General features: G+C 41.6%; 1 protein-coding gene across 2 annotated transcripts in view; it reads right to left on the bottom strand.

The window, feature by feature from the left end:
• Nucleotides 1-2,460: 2,460 nt before the first annotated feature.
• Nucleotides 2,461-20,444, bottom strand: part of OXSR1 (oxidative stress responsive kinase 1) — a 101,876-nt gene continuing 83,892 nt past the window's right edge. For both annotated transcript variants that reach the window (XM_060638257.3, XM_060638258.3), the window contains 8 exons: nucleotides 19,395-19,517; nucleotides 14,698-14,733; nucleotides 11,001-11,147; nucleotides 9,322-9,386; nucleotides 8,389-8,441; nucleotides 6,754-6,822; nucleotides 5,821-5,885; nucleotides 2,461-5,176 (listed from right to left, as the gene is read on the bottom strand). In XM_060638257.3, the coding sequence (XP_060494240.1) occupies nucleotides 5,102-5,176; nucleotides 5,821-5,885; nucleotides 6,754-6,822; nucleotides 8,389-8,441; nucleotides 9,322-9,386; nucleotides 11,001-11,147; nucleotides 14,698-14,733; nucleotides 19,395-19,517 (633 nt within the window). In that variant the 3' untranslated portion in view covers nucleotides 2,461-5,101. The remainder of the gene's footprint in view (nucleotides 5,177-5,820; nucleotides 5,886-6,753; nucleotides 6,823-8,388; nucleotides 8,442-9,321; nucleotides 9,387-11,000; nucleotides 11,148-14,697; nucleotides 14,734-19,394; nucleotides 19,518-20,444) is intronic.

The raw sequence follows: 20,444 nt of genomic DNA on the forward strand, positions 1-20,444 counted from the left end.
ACATTGCAATTAAGCAAGTCAAACGACTTTTTTCATTTCCCACTGCATATAAAAGTTATGTTTACAATACGTGGTAGTCTACTGAGTGTGTGATAGCATTATGTCTACAATAACAACATATATACCTTTTAAGCTTTTTTATTTTGAGAGAGAGTGGGGGAGGGGAAGAGAGAGAATTCCAAGCAGGCCCCATGCTGTCAGCACAGAGCCCGATGTGGGGCTCAATCTCATGAACCATAAGCCGAAATCAAGAGCCCAACGCTTAACCAACTGAGCCACCCAAGCACACCAACAATGTACATACCTTAATTAAAAAATACTTTATTGACACAGAGACACAAGGTGAGCAAATGCTGTTGGAACAATGGTACTGGGAGGCATGCTCCATGCAGGGTTGCCACGAACCGACTTGTACACTGACAACACCAAATGGTGGCAAGGATGTAGAACAACCGAAAGTCTCTCATTCATTGGTGGGAACGCAAAATGGTACAGCCACTTTGAAAGACAGCTGGGGGTTTCTTACAGAACTATACTTTTACCATACAATCCACAATTGGGCTCCCTGGTATTTACCCAAAGGAGTTAAAAACATATCTACACAAAACCTCCATACAGATGTTTACCGCAGCTTGATTCCGAATTGTCAAAACTTGACAGAAACCCATAGGCAATTGGATTAATAAACGGTGGTACATCCAAAGAATATTATTATTCAGCATTAAAAAGAAACGAGCTATCAAACCACACACACACACACACAGTGAAATGCCTATTACTAAGCAAAAGAAGCCATTCTGAAAAGGCTACATACACACTGTAGGATTCTAACTACAAGACACTCTGGAAAAGGCAAAACTGTGGCGACGCTAAAAAGATGAGTGGTTGCCCAGGACTAGAGGGAAGGGAGAGGACAGGTGGAGTACAGGAGACTTTAGGGTAGTGAAGCTATTCTATATAACGATGGATACGTGTCGCTATATATTTCTCTAAATCTATATAGAATGTACAACAGCCAAGAGTGAACCTGAACGTCAACCATCGTCTTGGGGTGATAAGGACGTGTTAATGTCAATGAACCTTCATTGACTGTAACGAGCATACCACTGTGGTGCCGGTTGTGGGGGAAGCTGTGCGCGTGTGGGGTCAAAGGGTACATGCAAGTCTGGGTACTTTGTTTAGTTTTGCTGTGAAACTAAAACTGCTCTAAAAAAGGAAGTCTATTTAAAAAAAACAACAACAAAAGGCAAAAAATGTGGTGTAGATGAGCTGGTCCAAAGGAGAAATCCTTTGTTTTCTGCACTGTCGCACTGAGAATTGTTACTACAATGAGGAAGAGCTAAGGAATCAGGCCTCCTGACAACATCTGACCTTGTTAGAAAACGGGCAACGGAAAGGTTCTATTTACCCTTGCCCTGCCACCTCCTTCCTCTCCCCACATACATCTCGGTCACTTTTGAGTGACTAGCACCTCCTCTGTCCCCACAGTAGTCAGAGTCCACTTTTACAGCCTGCTTATCTTGAAAGCAAATTCAATTAGAGATTACTTATCCGCAAGGTGGTGGAGGAATACAGAGGAGCCTACAATCTCACGTGTGACCCCACCATTTCGATATCAAAGCCAAAGAGGGACAAGTTCAGCCCTGCTGAATTTTCCAGAAAGACTCCCAAGAGCTCAAATCTTGCATCTTTCCCCTATCCAAAAGCCCGAGCGGAGTCAAACAGAAAACATAAATACAAGGAAATCCCACACCCCACCATATGAGATTTCCCTGGCCAGATCTTCTCTCTCCCTTCGGGATCTTAGTTTCCCCATTCGTACGATGGTTTTAAGCTGTTCTATGGAACCTGTAGATCAATTCACACATTTTTTAGCTTATGTACATTTTGGTTCTTCTCCATTCACATGAAAAATTAAGTAGTGACTCCCTGACCCACTCCTCACTGCTCCCCACCCACAAGCACTAAAAATATAAAATAATCTTTGGGGCACGTCGGTGGCTTAGTCAAGCACCCAGCTTCGGCTCAGGTCATGATCTTATATTATTATTATTATTATTTTTAAATGTTTATTTATTTTTGAGACAGAGAGAGACAGAGTATGAACGGGGGAGGGTCAGAGAGAGGGAGACACAGAATCTGAAGCAGGCTCCAGGCTCCGAGCTGTCAGCACAGAGCCCGACACGGGGCTTGAACTCGCGGAGTGTGAGATCATGACCTGAGCCAAAGTCTGCCGCTTAACCGACTGAGCCACCCAGGCGCCCCTCAGGTCATGATCTTATGGTTGGTAAGTTCGAGCCTTGCATCGGGCTCTGTGCTGACAGCTTAAGAGCCTAGAGCCTGCTTCAGATTCTGTGTCTCCCTCTCTCTCTCTCTGCTCCTGCCCCTGCTTGCACTCTGTTTCTCTCTCAAAAATAAACATGAAAAAAGATTTTTTTAAAGAATCTTTACACCACCACAGACAATTTACTCTTTATTGATTAAAAATGAAGGAAACATGCAGCAAAATACAAAGTCAAAAAAAGGGAGGGGGAAGGTCAAATATTTTACATCTTCCATAATCTAGCATACGTCATAAGGAGGAACCTCCATTTATTGATACGCCATTATTCTATCCTCAGATCATTAAATAGTATCAGCTGGCTCTAGGATTTGGTTCAAAACTTAAGCGAAAAACCCAAACAAATCCATTAGTCATTTGGAATAAGACCATACATTTCACAAATAGCATTGGCACATGTTACCTTGTGCTGAATTAGTCCCTACCCCCAGGGACCAGGGGATCCTGGGGACTCAAAGACAGAGGTGCACCCCGAACCACCACTCCTGGAAAGGAGCAAGGTCTCTCAACGTGTCACGTGCTGTCCCACCTGGCAAGTTTCTGTTCACGTATTTTCTCAGCATCACTGTGTAAGTCAGCAAAGGGAGTCCACCATACATCATGCAGAAGAAGAGAGAACACTGTCCTAAGGCTTGGTGTCTGGCTCCTAGTTCCCAGCAGGGCAAAAAATGAACCGAAAAGAAAAAGAAAGCCCCAGCCCACTGCTATTGGCATGCTGTCATTCAAACATGTCCCACGGTCATTCAAAGGTAATGGCTGGCTGGAGAAACTGAACAGGGGAGTGGCATGCCGCTGACCCCCAGCCTGGGCTCCAGACCACCTCCAAAGAAAATGCCAGAAAAGAGTGATGCCACCACCCCTTGGATTTATCAGTAAGTAGATGATGATGGCTTGCTTGAAACCAAAATATGGACTCTAAGGCAAGCCACTAGTCTTGTGCCAAAGAGGACACTGTCACCTTATTCCCACCTCCCGGCCCTCATTCTTCCCACCCGCCTGAAGAAAAAAAGAGAGAGAGAGAAAGAAAAGCTAAATATTTTTCCAGCAAGCTGATCAATCTTCTCTTCCTTCACTAGGCTCAGCACGCTCCCTCTTCTTACCAATCCTGCTGGGACCCTGGACTTTGGTGTGTGATCCTCTCATTTACTTTCCTCCCAACTTGCCATCCCAAACCCGCCTCCCCCCCTCCTTCTCCCCAACATCCACTCCTTTCCCAGTATGTCTCTGTACCCAGGGCAGGGGAAGAAAACCCATGACTGAAACTACAAGCTCAGAATGAGAAACAAAAGCTGTGACGACTCAGTTGTGGGGGAGGTTTCCAGAGACTCTCCGAGAGAAAACTAGGCGAAGCGATCTTGTTATTCGCAGACCAACAGTGCTGGAAAGGGCCTGAGCGATTCTGTAAGAGGCAACTCTCCCCTTTCCGTGGGGCCACAGCCCATCTTTGTGTGTCATTTTAAGGCCAGATCGAGTGTCCCTTTCGAATACAAAAATTGTTAGGGCTACTTGCGGTTAGACAAAGGCTGACTGTGAAGCAGTAGGAAAGAAAATCGGCCCCACCGACTACTCACATATTGCATTATGAGTGCTCGTTTCGAAACCTAAAGAATAATTTATATTACTTCTATAGAAAATCAGATGAACACTGTCTACTCATAAATCCTAAAAGTCACGGCACATGTGGTTTCACTTTCCGTCCTGGGTCGGGTTCAGCGCACAGAAGTGTGGACCCCCTCCAAAGGGTCAGTGCAGGAGAGGGGCGGAAGGCAGGCCTCGCTGGCCCGGAGAGGCTCCTTTATTGCTGTAGAGAGCTCAGCCTTTCATTTCCTCATGACGTGGAGGCCAGGCAAATTTTCACGGGAGGACTGAGGAGCAGTTTTTCCTCAACTGAATTTTTTTAAGATTCGAAAATAAATACTTCCACAATGATATGACTTTTGCTTTTTCCTGTTCAAAACCACTGCTGGGAAAGTTCACTTTTATAGGCCATTACTCGGTGTTTTCACTACAATAGGTCCAAACTTCCACTTTGAAGGATCTGATGGCTTGAAGTTCGACTACAGATGTTTTGCACCAGCTGAAGTTAAGGCTAGCAACCCTTTCTGGAGGGAGGGATGAAGAGGGGTGCCTGAGAGCAGCTTCAGCAAAACGCTTAGAAACATGAACAAAACAAAAACACAGTTTAGGCTGCCTCCTCTGAGGCTGTGCTTTTTCCTAACAAAGGTTGCTAGAATTCACAACAGATTAAAAAAAAAAAAAAAAAAAAAAAATCACTAAATTAAATTCTCTGGGCTCCAGCTAAACAATCGCCTTTTAGTTGCTACTTCAGTGGTAAAGAGATATCCCAAGATGCCCACATCCTGTCAGGTGTGGGGGAACAGGCAGGAGGAGGAAGCCCAATATAGCTGCTACTTTCCACCCAGCGCCATCATTGGAGTAAGGCAAGATGAGCTGACCGATCTCCCTCCTGGGCCTTGAGGCACGTGGACCCCTTCTCAGATGGAGGAAGACAGGGGACACGCGCGGTAAGTTTACTAACGGAACTCTTTAAAGGGATGCTGGCCACTGGTGATCCGACTTTTCTCTCCCTGTGGGAAAAAGGGGAAGTGATGGCAGGAAGAACATAAAGAAAGACCTCTAAAGCTCCTAGCCGGGAGGTTTGTCGCTGGGTTCTTTGGCAGTAGTGGGTTTAGGCCAACAGAAGCAACAGAGATACGCATGTGTGGAATCTCCTCAGGCCGCCTCTTCCAGGGCTGTGGTTTAGCTGATGCTGAGCTGGGCAAATCCTATTAGTTTCCCATCATCAGGAATATCCGAGCCTTCGACACCAGATGCCTAGGAATCAAACAAAATAAGAAGCTGTGGCTACTTGTGAACAAAATCGCAGGTAGCAATTGAAACTGACTGACACAAGGACTGTGGGAAGGAAGACAGTGGGGGACAGGTCCCTGGGATACAAACAGGGGGCAGATCAAGTGTCTTTTCCAGAAAAGGTGGGGGCTGGGTAAAAAGCTGGAGTCAGACTGGCTAATACTCTCTTGAGAGGAGTCAAGGGCGTGGGGTAGGATGCTTCCTGGGAGGGAGAGGGGAAGAGAGGACACTCAAAAGGAGACATCAGGGGGCGCCTGGGTGGCTCAGGTTAAGCGTCCAAACTACTGGTTTCGGCTCATGTTTCATGAGTTTGAGCCCCGCATCAGGATCTGCGCCGACAGCCCAGAGCTTGCTTGGGATCTCTCTCTCCTTCTCTCTCTGCCCCTGCCCTGCTTGAGCTCTCGCTCTCTCTCTCAGAAAATAAACAAACATAAAAAAAAAAAAAAAAAAATTAAAAAAAAAAAAGCGACATCAGCCTAGGGCCTCAGGAAGGCTAAATGAATACAATCCGCCATATTTTAATATTCTCATCACTCAGGGAATATAGAAACTGGTTCTGCAGAGGCTGCTGCTGTGTAAAGATAGTTTAAAGAAGAAGGGATGAATACCAGTTTGAAAGTGACAGATCGATTTGACTGAGGTTCTTCCACAATTTTCTGCAAATTCGCTGCCACTGTAATCACACAAACAGAAAGTAATGAGAAGCTAAGTAATCTCTACTTTCCACCATACTTTAAAAACTTAAACGGTAGCTCAGAATCTTCTATGGTCAACCGAGATGGAAGCAGAAAGATAAGTCACTCCCTAAACAAAAGTTATCTTTTAAACTTAACCCTAAGTAGCACAAATAAATCTTGAATCGTGGTCAGATTAACTTTCTTTAGGATACTGTATTAACTGGGACAAAACACACAGGTGAAAGAGGTAGGATTTGCCTACTCCTGGGCCAGAAAGCTCTAGACTGGGAGCTGGCCAACTCTGGCCAGCAGCCTGTTTCTAGTCCGGCTGTGGGCCGGGAATGGTTTAAAGAGGACGAAGACAGTGCATGGGCCACAAAGCCTAAGCTACTTACTATCTGGTCCTTTACAGAAACACTTGCTGCTTGGCCGTAGACAATGGTCTTCTCCTTCAATAACATGTACACATGGGCCGACTGTGCCTTTTCTTACTTCCTGCTTCTTCGAGGAATAAACCTCTAATGACTTTCGCTTACCTCTTAGCTCTAGAAGGGTCGAGTTTCACCCTCCGAAATGGACTAGATGTGGCTAAGCTTACTTTAACTCGTGACTTATGTCATCAGTCCTACTAGTATTTCCCAGAGACCTAAAGTGCGCCTCGACTCACTGCCACTGCAAGTCACAAACGTAGAAAGGAGACTTTCTGTTTTGTGAGGAACTGTCCCCAATAGCTGTTGCTATTTCAGCAACACCAGGACCGTCCCAAGACCCACGAGACCTGCTCAATGAGACAGACCTGGTTTTCTAGGTCCTCGATACACAGACAGAGACACAGGGGCACAGGGCAGAGCACAAAGTAGTTACCTATTACTAAATCCCTTCCATCGACCAGGCCAGCAGAAATAAGTTCCTGAGAGACGCCCTCGGCGGTATCTGCGGGGACAAAGCAGAAGGTGCTCTTTGTCACGTCACTACTACCTCTCAGAGGAGGTGCTGGCACTGCCAGGCCCAGGCTAGCTGCTAGATCCACAGAACCAAGGAGGCGGGTGGAGTCCTCTCCCCACACGAAGGTTCCTCCCACCACTGGGGCTGGCTAGAGGGCCGAATCTATAGCAGCCAGACGGCCAATATCAGCTCGATGTAAAGGTAACCTTCTACAGAATGGTGTAATTTAGAGGACTACAGGTTCTGCTCAAAAGAGCCCCTGCAGTGATGCCACAGGGGAAACTCCTATTCTGAGGGTCACCGTGGCCCCGAGCCCCATCAGCTCTGAGAGGCGACCTCGAGCGTGCAACACCTCCAGGGCTAATACAACAAAATGCTTTATTTTCAAGTACACTTTGAAAAAGCAAATTGTAATCTCTTCCCTTTGGAGATCACACCCCAAGGGTTTTGCTGAAGTCACTTTCTTTTTTATTCCGGTGGGCTTTTCTTCGTATCTAGTTGTTATTTTAGGTGGCACAATCGGATTGATGGGTGTAACAGAAATGAAAAGACAAGGAGAGAGCGTCCCTAAGCTGATCTCATCTCCAACTGTGACTCAGGGCTGCTGAACACTGAGCCCCCCAGAGGAACAGGAGGACCTCGGGGTGGGGAAGGGGCGGGCACACATTTGAGCTGATGACCAGTGTGTGTTTGTTTGTTTTTTTTAATTCTCAAGTTAGTTACCATGCCATGTAGTCTTGGCTTCAGGAGTAGAACCCAGTGATTACCAGTGATTTGAATTAGTTCCTTAGTATGTGACTCTTCCTGGTTTTAAACAGTGAAACAGATACACCTCTGCACATCTGTATCTGTTCTCTTTCGTACTTAGTTACTGATGATACCAAGATAGCGGGGAGAACAAGCACGGCACAAAGGACAAATGTGCTGGAGTCAGGTCACCTCCCCAATCTGAACCCTGAGTAACAAAGGCAAGAAAGAAACAAGCCTCATCTCAGGGAGAAGTTCAAGGCCAGAAGCTATGCATGTCAGGGCTCAGCTTCAGCCTGGGGAGAGAGGAGCCTGGAAGCCTTGTTTCTTCTTCACTGTCATGGAGAAGGACAACCGTGTTCAGTGAGAAGAGTAAGAAATCTGCACCCTGACAAATGTGGATATGAATTCTGGCTGCTCCTCTTTCCAGCTGTGTGAATAGCAACAAGTAACCTCCCCACTCTCTAACTTCATCATCTATGCAATGGAGACCATAATCCTTCCTTAGGGGCTGCTCTGAGAATTTAATGAGATATAATGTTTAGCACAATGCCTGGCCTACTATAGTAGGCCGCAGATTAGAGCTACACTCGTTACTGTTGGTATTACGGTAGGTTTTATAAATGAGGTTAGTAGCAAATAAATTGTATTTGAATTGTATTCATATGCTACCCCAAACCTTTAAACCAAGAACGTTTTCATCATCTTTTAAAAGCAAAATATATCCAAAGGACAAAAACTTCATGATATATTTCATTAAATAATAAATTAGAAGTTATTTTGTTTTCAATGTTTTTGATGTCTCACCTCTCCCAGGAGTAAACTCGAATCGAATATCATTTAGTTCTTTTTTTGAATTCCTATGGAAGAAAACAGAATGTGTAAAGTCAACTGAATTCATGCATACAGATGCTGCCAACATGTACTAGGAAAGCTGTGCCTCAAGAAAGAACGTTCTTTCTGTTCCCATAGATCATATGATTTGTTCTAACATGCTCACAGTGTAGGGCTCAGACCAAACAAATGAAGAGTGAGCATCTAATAGTCTTACAAGCCTTTCAACTTATATTCTCCACTGCGGAATATAAAAACCTCATGCTAAGGAGGAGAAGGGGATTAAGGGCACACTTATTGTGATGAGCACCGAGTAATGTATGGAATTGCTCAATCACTACAGTATACACCTGAAACTAATATGGCAATGTATGTTAATTATACTGGAAATAAATAAATGGAGGGGAAAATCCCAAGCACGAAGTAAACAAAACCAAACCAAAAAAGCCCTCATGCTTTTGAGGGGAATCTGACATGTGTACTCCCGTGCTTATTCCCACTAAGATGATCATATAAAACTAAGAGGAAAATGTAAGAGCCCCGGAAGGTATACTTAAAATGATAAACGATACAGGACAGAAGGGTTAGTATCTAAAATTATATAAAGAACTTACACAACTTAACACCAAAAACCCCAAATGATCCAATTAAAAAATGAGCAGAAGATGGGGCGCCTTGGTGGCTCCGTCGCTTAAGCGTCCAACTTCGGCTCAGGTCATGATCTTGCCGTTCATGAGTTCGAGCCCCGCGTCGGGCTCTGTGCCGACAGTTCGGAGCCTGGAGCCTGCTTCGGGTTCTGTCTCCCTCTCTCTGCCCCTCCCTCACTCGCGAAAAAAGAGTTACTTGCAAAGAGGAAGAAAAGCATCTTTAGAGTATTGAGGAAACAAACAGAAGCTGTTTACTTGCCTTAATCTGAGTACGAGGCTGACTGGGATCTTGGCTTCTTGTGAGCCTGCTCCTGAAGGCGGAGCCTAAAAATCGTTGACAGTATAAAGTCAGTGTCTGGTCTACCAAGCACGGAGGTTACTCACTCACGGTCGCCAGCAGAGGAAATGTCCGTGTGGCGGCAGTTTCCTTCATCTCCAGGGGAGGCCAGACCAGTCCCTGGGACATGTTCCCTGCTCTGGGAGGACATGCACTCCAAGGCAACAAAAAGAACCAAGTGCCAGCACGAGTCAAGCACAGTTAGAAAGATAATTCTCAACCCCACGGGAAATTCCGTACACAGCCGTTTATAGTTTGCAGTTTTCAGATCCTTGTTTCCTTCTACAAGGGTGAAAAACACGAAGGCTGGGTTTTCCCCTTTAAAAATTCTGCCAGCGTAGGGGCGCCTGGGTGGCACCAGGCAGTTAAGCTCTTGGTTTAGGCTCGGGACGTGATCTCACGGTCACGGGTCCAGGCCCCGCATGGGGCTCTGCAATGACAGTACGGAGCCTGCTTGGGATTCTCTCTCCCCCTCTCTGCCCCTCCTCTACTCGTGCATGCTCTCTCTCTCTCAAAATAAATAAACAAACTTTAAAAAATCTGCCAGCGTATCACATAGCAATGTACAAGGTAGGATCTAAACTGGCCTGGAGGTTCCAGATCTTCTGATGGCTAAACGAATCCTCTCTGAAAACTGTTAAGTTATTCCTTGCTTACTAGAGAAGACACATTCTATTTAAGTCGTTTATAAAGTAAACCCAATCTTTCCATCAGTTTTCATAAGATAAATGTATCTTTTCCAACATGATGGAAAGAAATGAAAAGAAAGCTTGGGTTCGATGGAAAGGTTACATAAAGTCCGTGACTAACCGGAAGCTTCTCACAGCAGTGGTCTCTAAAGGCAGACCATCACGGGGACACAAAAGAAAAAAAAAATCAGAACTTGCATTTTTACCTCTTTCTATTGAAAATGTTAGGGGGAAAAAAAATGAAGTCTCCAATGTCTAATAAATGAATAGACTCTGGAAAGCTTACTCTAACCATGGGGCATAAGGTCACGTGTTCTGCACGGCATTTGGAATTTCCTGAGGGAAGCGAGAGAGGGATTCACACACAGTGGGGCCCTCACTCCCTTGACTGCTTTCAGTGTATGAGTATTCATGATTTTTGTGTGTGACTGACCACGTGCATTTATGGATTACATCACTTCACTTTAATGAAATCAACCCTCACAAAATTGACAAATATCTTAAAAAAGAGGAAAACAAGAAAATCATGGACGGGAGACGGTATCGATAATGCAAGCATAAGCGAAAGAAAAGGAAACAGAATTGCTGACAATCCTAGTGTGAGACGAACTCCAGCGGCCGCAGAATAATAATGAGCTCATAAAGAGCTGACCGGAAACTACCTCCCGAATTTCTGATGTTTGGAATGTGGCTCATGTTATCCGTCATTAACTTATTATGCTGCTTAAAAACCTGTGGGATCCTTGAAAAACTCGCCTATTTGTATACATTTAAAACTGTGAGAACAGAATCTCTAACTTGTTTCAAAATCTCCCACCACAGCAACCTCACTACATAAGGTTGTGCTCCACGTCAATCTCTGCTTTCTTCATCTACCCAGAAGGCAGACCGCTCAAGTGCACTCCTGCTTACCTGGGCTGTTTTTGCCGGCTCTGCGGGGGCTGGGGGACAGACTTGAGTTGGCTGTGCAGGCGTGTGCCCGGCTGGCTGAGGTAGATGAGCAGAAATCTGTTCTGGAACTTGGAGTAAAGTACCCACGGGATCAGCTGTCGGAAATAGCTGTAACAAGAACATACACACAGTGCTGCTTCAGTTGAGTGGAAAGGGAGGGAGGTGTATTGACGGGCAGGCAGGGCCTCCCAGGGTGACACTTTCAAAGCAGTGTTTGTGTGGCGTCCTGGCACATCTCTACATCTCTTGAATACATCTACTTCAAATGGAAGTCAAATATTTCTACCAGGCTTTTTTGTTATAACAACTTTTGTGAGATGTAATTCATATCCCACTAAATTCACCCACTGTAAGTATACAATTCAGTGGTTTCTAGAAAATTTATACTTGTGCAAACATCACTACGATCTAGTTTTAGAACGTTCCCGTCAACTCAGAAAGTTCTCTTGTGCCCATTGACATTTAATTCCTCCAGCTCCCACACCCAGCCCTAGGCAACCACTGATTACTTTCTGTCCCTATGAGTTTGCCTTTTCTGGATCTTTCATGTAAGTGAAGTGCATGCTCTCTGTTGTGTCTGGCTTATTTCACTTAGCACAGTTTTCTGAGGTTTAGCCATATTACAGCCTATATACCAGGAGTTCATTTTTTTCTTCAGAATAGCATTTTATTACATCATATTTACTTTCAACTACATCTATTCTACCCTCTTTGCCCAATCAAATAGCACCTCTAAGATGCAGATTTAAGTAGTAAAGGGAAATTACAGAAGCTACATTTTTCTATGTCTTGGAACTTTCTATTACTTATAAAGAAAAACAATTAACCAATGATTCATTAAAATATCTGAAATGCTTTTCAAGACCGAAAGCCAACATAGACATTATATATCTATTTTGCATGTTTGAAAGATTTCATAAATTTTAGTTAGGTAACTTGGGGGGAAAAGACTGATGTTGAGTATAAAATCAAGGTGAACATATTCAAAATTATAAGTTGATGAAAAAAGTACAATGGCTAAAACTTAACAGTTGAAAGAGAAAATAACTGAAAGGTCAACAAGAGAGGTCTATGGGCTGACAGCATGTAAACAAAATTGAGAGGCAAAGAAGTAAGGTTTTGTATTCATTTAGCTTCATACAGAGGAAATTCAAGTAACTCTGGTGCTGGGGCACCTGGGTGGTTCAAGTGGGTTAGGCAACCAACTTTGGCTCAGGTCATGATCTTGCAGTTCATGAGTTTGGGCTCAGATTCTGTGTCTCCTTCTCTCTTGCCCCTCCCCTATTCACACTCTGTCTTTCTCTTTCTTTCTCAAAAAGAAATAAACATCAAAAAACTTAAAAAAAAGTAATTCTGTGGTTCTGAATTTTGATAGAAAAAGAGAACGTAAGATTAGTTTGAAATTGATGGGGCACCTGGCGGGCCCAGTCGGCAGAGTTGTGTGGCTCTTGATCTTGGGATTGTGAGTTTGAGCCTCATGTTGGGTACAGAGATTACTTAAAAATAAAAAAATCTTAAAAAAAAAAAAAGATTTGAAAATATTAAATAGGAGTATTAGCACTATTTCAAAAGGGCAGTTTCCAAATTGCATGCACATATATGCTAACTTATATTAACTGAAAGGTTATACAAAACAAAGCAATGAGAGGATATAGAGAAACTGGAACCTTGAGCACTGCAGATGACAATGTAAAATAGTGCAGCCACTATGGAAAACAGTAAGGTGATTCCTCAGAAAGTTAAAAATAGAATTATCATATGATCCAGCAATTCCCTTCTGGGTAAGCCCCAAAGAATTAAAAGTAAGAACTCGAACAGATATTTGTGTAGCCATGTTCACACTGGAATCATTCACAACAGCCTAAAGGTGAAAACAACCCAATTGTCTGTCCAGTGGAAAGGAAAAACAAATATGATACATACCTACAATGGAATATTATTCAGCCTTAAAAAGGGAGGGAGGAAGGAAGTTCTGACACATATTACATGGATGAACCCAGAGGGCATTATGCTAAGTGAAAAAAGGCAGTCTTGAAGGACTTATGGTTTATGATTCCACTTTCATGAGGTATATATAGAATGGTGGCTGCCAGGGGCTGGGGGGGGGGGGAGGAAAAAATGGGGTGACTGCTAATCTGGAGTTGCCAGATGGTGATGGTTGCACAACAGTGTGAATGTACTGAAAGCCACTGAACTGCACCCACAAAAATGGTTAAGATGGTAACTTTTATGTTATGTCTATTTCACCACAATTTCAAACATAACAAAGCAACGAGCCCTGAAGTATGAGTATGAGCTTGTGAGAGTCCATGTGGGAATGCCACTGAGGCAAAGGGACAAGAAGATCACACGAACAACTCTGGGTAAACTGTAAAATACCCTCTCCACTCAACTTTGGAGAAACTAAGAATTAATTAGTCTAGATTAGGTTAGAGTAAGAAATAATCTTAAATGTTCAGAAAATCGTAAGAAGAAAAGTTATTTCTTTTCTTAGCAGAGGCTAAGTTTGGGATCATCCTCATTCAGGGACGCAGGCTGTGGTGGCAGGGGTAAGGGGACCCAGGGAACAACAGAAAGGCTCTTCCTTCTGCTAACATTTCATTGCCCAAAGCAACTGCCATGGCCACGAGTAACTTCAAGGGGTAAGGAGATGCAATTCCACCAGGTAGCACAAGGAGGAACCAGAAATCTTAATGAATCGCAGTGCTGATGTAAGTTCTGACGTAACTGGCCTGTTAATATGCTGAAGTGCAGTATTTATTTTCAGTCTTAAACTATATGATACCATGTAGACAAATCCTGTACATAATTGTGTACAAAATTGTATACTATACACACAAATCAAGTGGGAAAAAAGCAACTTCTAAGAATAGGGCCAAAACCAAACTGATTTAACGGGTCAAGATGTGGAACTGGTAAATCACTACTGAGCCTGGAATGTAGATGCTGCCCGAAGGAAAAATGCATCCCCCAAAACGACTGTTATCTTCACGTAATGAGCGTAAGGCAGGCCAGCCCAACAGGACTCTGTTTAGTAGGACTGCCTATCATAATGAGGCAACAACTAAAGACAACATAATGTATATGACAAGAGAAGATGATAGAAGGGTGAAACCCAAAAACGATAGGTAGCATACGACAAATTCCTGGACAGATTAATGCAAAAAGACGACTTTCCACTTTAGGCGGCCCAAGCCAAAAAAGCAATTCATAAAGTCAGGCAGGAAAGGAAGGAAGAACTTCCTGGGCCTCCAAGCCAACCTTTTTTTTTTTTTTTTTTTTTTAAATGTTTATTTATTTTTGAGAGACAGAGCACGAGTGGGGGGAGGGGCGGAGAGAGAATGAGACACAGAATCAGAAGCAGGCTCCAGGCTCTGCACTGGCAGCACAGAGCCTGATGCGGGGCTCGAACTCACAGACTGTGAGATCGCTTAACTGACTCAGCCCCCAGGTGCCCCCAGGCCAACTTTTGAAATGAGTGCAATGGCGCCGACTTACTGCAGAAGTCCATTCAAACTCAGAATCGATACCTCTGATGAAATTTGGCTGCTACAAATTCTCATTCCCATTTAGGCACATATAAAAAAAAATGTGCTTACCATTAAAAACAAAACAAAAGCACACACACTTTAATGACTCAAAACCCACAACTACTTACCTCAGAATTTGATAATGATTCTTTCACTCGGGGAGACTAAAAGAAATACAAAAAAGGCTTATTAACTCAAAACTTAGGTTACTTGTAGTTCCAAACTGCACTGAATGTTGAAATGCAAGTAAACTCCATTTCATTCTGATCCATTAAGTCACTGGTAACTCTAGTGAAAGTTTTCTGGAAAAAGAAAATATCATGATGCTATTGTATTCTTTGTCCAGGTAGCCTTTAATACATCAATGTTCTATGGTATTTTAACAGTTCCCAACTTGAGGTTTATAAACAAACATGGGACTGAGTTCTCAGGCAGCAGGGAGGTCACACTCTTCAAAGTACAATTCTTTCTACTAATCATGAACATGTTATGTACATAATATCCTAGACCAACTGCAAGCCTTCAAGCTCATTATCCAACACACCCTCAAAGCAGAGTAATTTGTATTATGGGCTTCAGCTGGAGAACACTCTGGAGCCAAAACTGAAAATTTTGGCAAATGTATAATCTGCCACTTGAAAAATCTATGCTAAATTTATTTAGTAAACCATAACAGTTAGTAGTGATTCTGGATACAGGTAATGGAGAATACAAAAAAAAACAAAAAACAAAACCCTGAACATATCTTTAAACAAATATCAGTTTCTGGTAAATTCTACCAAGCATAAATTTAGACTACTTAAAAGGTCAGCTTAGGCTTTTTTAAGTTTTCATCACTATTTCATTGAAGAGAATCAAGGTTCAGGTGATAGCTAATATATCACAGCAAGTATATGGCCAACCCAACACGCTTTTTAACTTTATGTTTGGAAATAATTTCAAACTTACATAAATTTCTGTTAGAATAAGAACAGTACAAAGAACACAAGTATACCTCTGACCCAGATTCACCCATCATTAACTTTTTTTCCTTATCTGCTTTATTGTTTAGATGTTCACTTTCTCTCTTTTTGAACACACACACACACACACACACACACACACACACACACACAACCAATCATATTGCTCTTGTACTATCTGAGAATTAGTTGCACAGACTGTAGCTGTTTACCACTGAACCATTACTGTGTATTTCTTAAGAACAGGGATATTCTCTTCTATAACTTCATACTACTATAGTAGTAAATTTCAGTAAATTTCACAATCATGCTAATTTTCATCAGCTAGTCCAGGCATTTGCCAAGTTGTCCAGTATGCGGTAACTATTTTTCCCCTTGTAACTAATAGGCAAGCTGTGGAGAAGACACTTCAAGACCCTGAAAATATTCTGCTCATCAAAAATTTCCCCTATACTTAGCACCCACTGATGATCCTTGTCTGACCTAATTTTTATGACTGCTATCCTGGCTATAAAGTGATGATTTTGCCCTCCAATACTCCTCTACATTTCCCAGTCAGCACCGGCAATTTACTGTAATGAAAAACCATCCCTCTCCCCCACTTATAATCTACCTATTCATTATTGGCACAAACTCATAGAGCCCTAGTTTTTAAGTGGTTTACAAATTATTACTGCATTTAAGGATTTTGATAGTTAAATTCTAATTTGGTCAGTGGGAGCTCATTCAATCTGGGCCTTGTATTATTATGATTTTTTTTTTTTTTTAAATAAAACGCTTTTTTTTTTTTTTTTTTTTTTTTTTGACAAAAGAAGATATTCCAGAGTCATCTTGTATTTTCCCTGTGTAAGCCCTGGAATCAGCCATTTCTCCAAGGGGCCCTTGTTCTTTTAGTACAGAATGGCATTAAAGACCAAGATCTGGGCATAAATTGTGCTCACTGTTCTTGTTTTCCTGACTCTCTGCATACCTGGTAACCTCTGATTGGATACCAGATACTGTGAATATTATCTTGCTGCATGCTGATAATTTTGTATTTCTATAAATCTTCTTGAGCTTTGTTCTGGAGTACAGTCAAATTACTTGGAAACAGTTTCATCCTTTCGGATTTTGCTTTATGAGTTGTTGACTGGATCTGGAGCAGTGCTCAATCTAGGGCTATACGCTCCCCACTACGTAGACAAGCTTTCTGAGAACTCTACCCAATGTCTTGTGAATGACAGGTTTCCACACTCTGGCTGGTGGAAATGGGCACTGCTGCTGGCTCTCTGTGAGGGCTGCGTGCTGCTACCCTGTCTCAGGCGGTTTTCTCACATGTATTCCTTGAAGAGTATTCCACTGAACCCTCACAAGGGAACCTCTGCAGACTTCTGAGCTTCTCTCTGTGTGTAGCTCTCTCCTCCCTGGTACTCTACTGATTTATCTGCTTCCGTCTCCCTGGACTCTTAGCCCTATTTCCTCAACTCAGGAAAACACTTTTCAAGCCATAATGAAGGGAATAGTCAATCAAATAAAACTGCTCCATAAATGGAAGAATGAGCAGAGAAGGACATTAAAATGGTTATTATAACTATACTATAGTTATAATACACATTAGCTTCAAAAAGTTAAGTAGAGACATGAAAGTGTAAAAAATGAACAAGCATGAAATCAAACTTCTAAAATATTACCATGTCTGTGATATAAAATAGACTGAATGGGATTAGCAGCAATCAGATATTGCAGAAGAAAAGATGAATGAATTTGAAGGCCCACAACAGAAACTGTGCAAAATAAGACTGAATAAAAAGAGAATTTTTAAAAAGGAAAATCAGTGAACTTGCAGATAATTTTAAGCAGCCTAATATACATGTTATTGGAGCCTCCGAGGTGCATGAAGGGCAGAAAAAAATATTTGAAAATATAATGGCTGAAAATTTCCAAACTTGATAAAAATCTATACACCCACAGATACATGGAAATAAATAAACCCAGGCATATCAAAATCAAATTGCTCAAAAAACCATTCAAAAAGAAAAAAAATATTAAAAGCAGCAAGAGTAAAAAGACATGTAACTTATAAAAGAACAAGACAAGGGATACCAGATTTCTCAACAGAAACAATGCAAACAAGAATATGGTGAAACAACATCTTCAAAATACTGAAAGAAAAAGCCTATCATTCTAAAATTCTATACCTAGCAAAAGTATCTTTTCAAAACAAAGATACAAACAATAGAGACATTTTTGGACAAAAAAACCTTAAGCAAATCATCACCAACAGATCCACACTACAAAAACTGTTTAGGGAAGTTCTTCAGAACTTCCAAAAAAGGAAATGATATAAAGATGGAAATTTGGATCTCCATAAGAGTCTATTTTGAATATGTGCTGAATTTTGTCAAAGCTTTTTTGGAACGTATCAAAATAAGAATATGACTTGACCTCTCTTTAGGCCTATTAATATTACAAGATTTCCTAATACTGAACCATCCTTGCACCCTACTCCATGTGATCATGGCATTTACTTTCAACATAGTTCAGTTTAGTTTTAAAAGACCCTCCTTTCACAAAAGAATTCACAGCATCAAAAATGGCTAACGTGAAAACTACAAAAGTATATAATTTTCTATGCTGCTTACATATCAGTGTATTAGGTTATAAAATACTATAAAATCTTATATGTATTTCAGAACTACAAAATTTTAAATAAATTTCTCTTACAGTTAGCTAGGGGGTAATAGTCAGACATTGAAACACTATAATTTTTCTTCCCAAATATTGTATGTTGGTCAGAGAAAACACTGTATCATCTCTTTCATAGGAAGCTAGAACTACAAGATTCATGTACCTCTACCTTCCTCTGATCACTTTAATAGAACATTACAAAAGAATACTGATTTAAGGAGGAATCATATGAAAAAGTAAGGAGAAAGTCTCTTTACACACACAGTCTCACATTTTAATAAACTCACAATTGTATGTAATCAAATGTTTATATCTGTTATCTCCTGAAGAGCTTTCCAAGGTTAGAATGTAATAAATTTTTACCAATTTTCCTTGGCAAAGTCTTTACAAACTTAGCTCTGCAAAAAGACTAGACTCAAAGACTTCAGCTGACAAGATCAACAAATCTTCAATGTTGACCAGCAAGTCATAAGTGCTATGACGGAGCAGGTCTTATAAGCAGGCAGACATGTACCACCTACCCACCATTCATACCACAAAAAGGTTCTAGGCGGTAAAAGCCACGATGAACCTCAAACATTAGTATTTCTCATGTACATTTCTATTCTTAGGAATGAGTCCTAACAATCAACTTGAGGCATTAACTTTAGGCAAGAGTGATGGAATAAAACCAAAACAAGACCTCTGTCTACACACACACACACACACACACACACACACACACACACACGCATGCACCCACGTACATAAACACCAAAACATACACCCCCCAGGATATACCAACTGAAGAAAGGTATATTGTTCTTCTTCAGGCAGAAGGTTTGCAGACTTCAGGGAAAAAGTTTTGATTGTTAGGCTTTCAAGTTCAATAATCTCTTCTTCTGCATTGTCTCATCAGCCATTAATCCTATCAAGTATATTCTCATCTCAGACACAGTAGTCCCCTTCTCTAGATTTTGGTCATTTTCATATGCCCTAAATATCATATCCGAACAGATGTGCCAGTCCACTTTTTCACGTAGAATTAAATGGGTTCCTATTGTTAATAACTCGCTCAAGGAAATTCTATCGCTAACCCTTGTATTTTTCACACTTCAGCTGTCAAACTGAACAGAACCAAAGAATATAGCATATCTCAGAGGCTTCAGACAAAAAGACAGAGCTCTAGCTAAAGCACACAGCTTAACAAAACTTACCCTGAGTTGTGAAATTGCTGCTTTCCCTTCCTCACTTTCTTCATCAAATTCATCATCACTCCACTCCCAGCCGCCATCTTCTGTCTTATGAAGGCGGCCACTAGAACCTGGTACTCTCCGAACCTGCACATTAGGAAGGGAGATGTGGATTATGGTAGTGCTTGGTATTTACTAGGTATAGTATACATATCTTCTACTCCTCACTTGCTCTTTGTGCTCCACTATCGGTCTTTACTCCCACGACTGACTTTCCCTACGCTTCTATACTCTTGAGCCCAAACACCATCCAAATCCTTCTTCTGTCAAGTCACAGACCAAATCTTATCAATGGTTTCATGTTCCGAGAAATTTAAAAGTTTTTTCAGCCCCCAAAATAAATAAATCCAAGATAAAGAAGATTCTGCTTTTTTCATTTTAAAAATCACAATTATACCTACAGTTTCAAGAGTACTATAGCTGCCCAAGTTTTGTTAAGAAAAACAGCAATTTCCTAACTTTTATCCTCTTACTCACAGGGAGCCACTTTTAAGTCATTTTGGCTTATTCTTTTTAAATTAACATTCATCTCTCTAAGACTGTGTTCTTATTATTACCCCTTGAATTTTTGGTTTTAGGAATTATCTACTGGACTTCAAACTATAAAAGATGAGAAGTTAATCCTATTATCAACCCCCCTCTTTTCTCAAGATACATTGTAATTTTGGTTAAATCAAAATTCAGTGTTTCCATGACATGATTGTATAAATGATACAGTTAAGTCTTATTGTGTATTACAATTACTTTTCTCTACTGTATAACTTTTTTGTTTCCCCTATAGTTAATATTTGCTTATTTTTATGTACTTGTCCTATTCATCCCCAAATTCTCTGTATAAATCTCCTCTCACCATATTCATATACATTATTAGGTATTCATCACCTTCCTGAGGAAGACCCTCACCAGAGCCTCCCACCTAGACTGGTTTCACACCAGCTCTGGACTTCAGATCTCACTCTATCAACAGCTCTGTTTCCTGGACCACATGACTTCCTTGTTCTCAGTTTAAGCACT

Source organism: Panthera onca, chromosome C2 (assembly GCF_046562875.1).
Source record: "Panthera onca isolate mPanOnc1 chromosome C2, mPanOnc1 haplotype 2, whole genome shotgun sequence".
NCBI lineage: Eukaryota > Metazoa > Chordata > Mammalia > Carnivora > Felidae > Panthera > Panthera onca.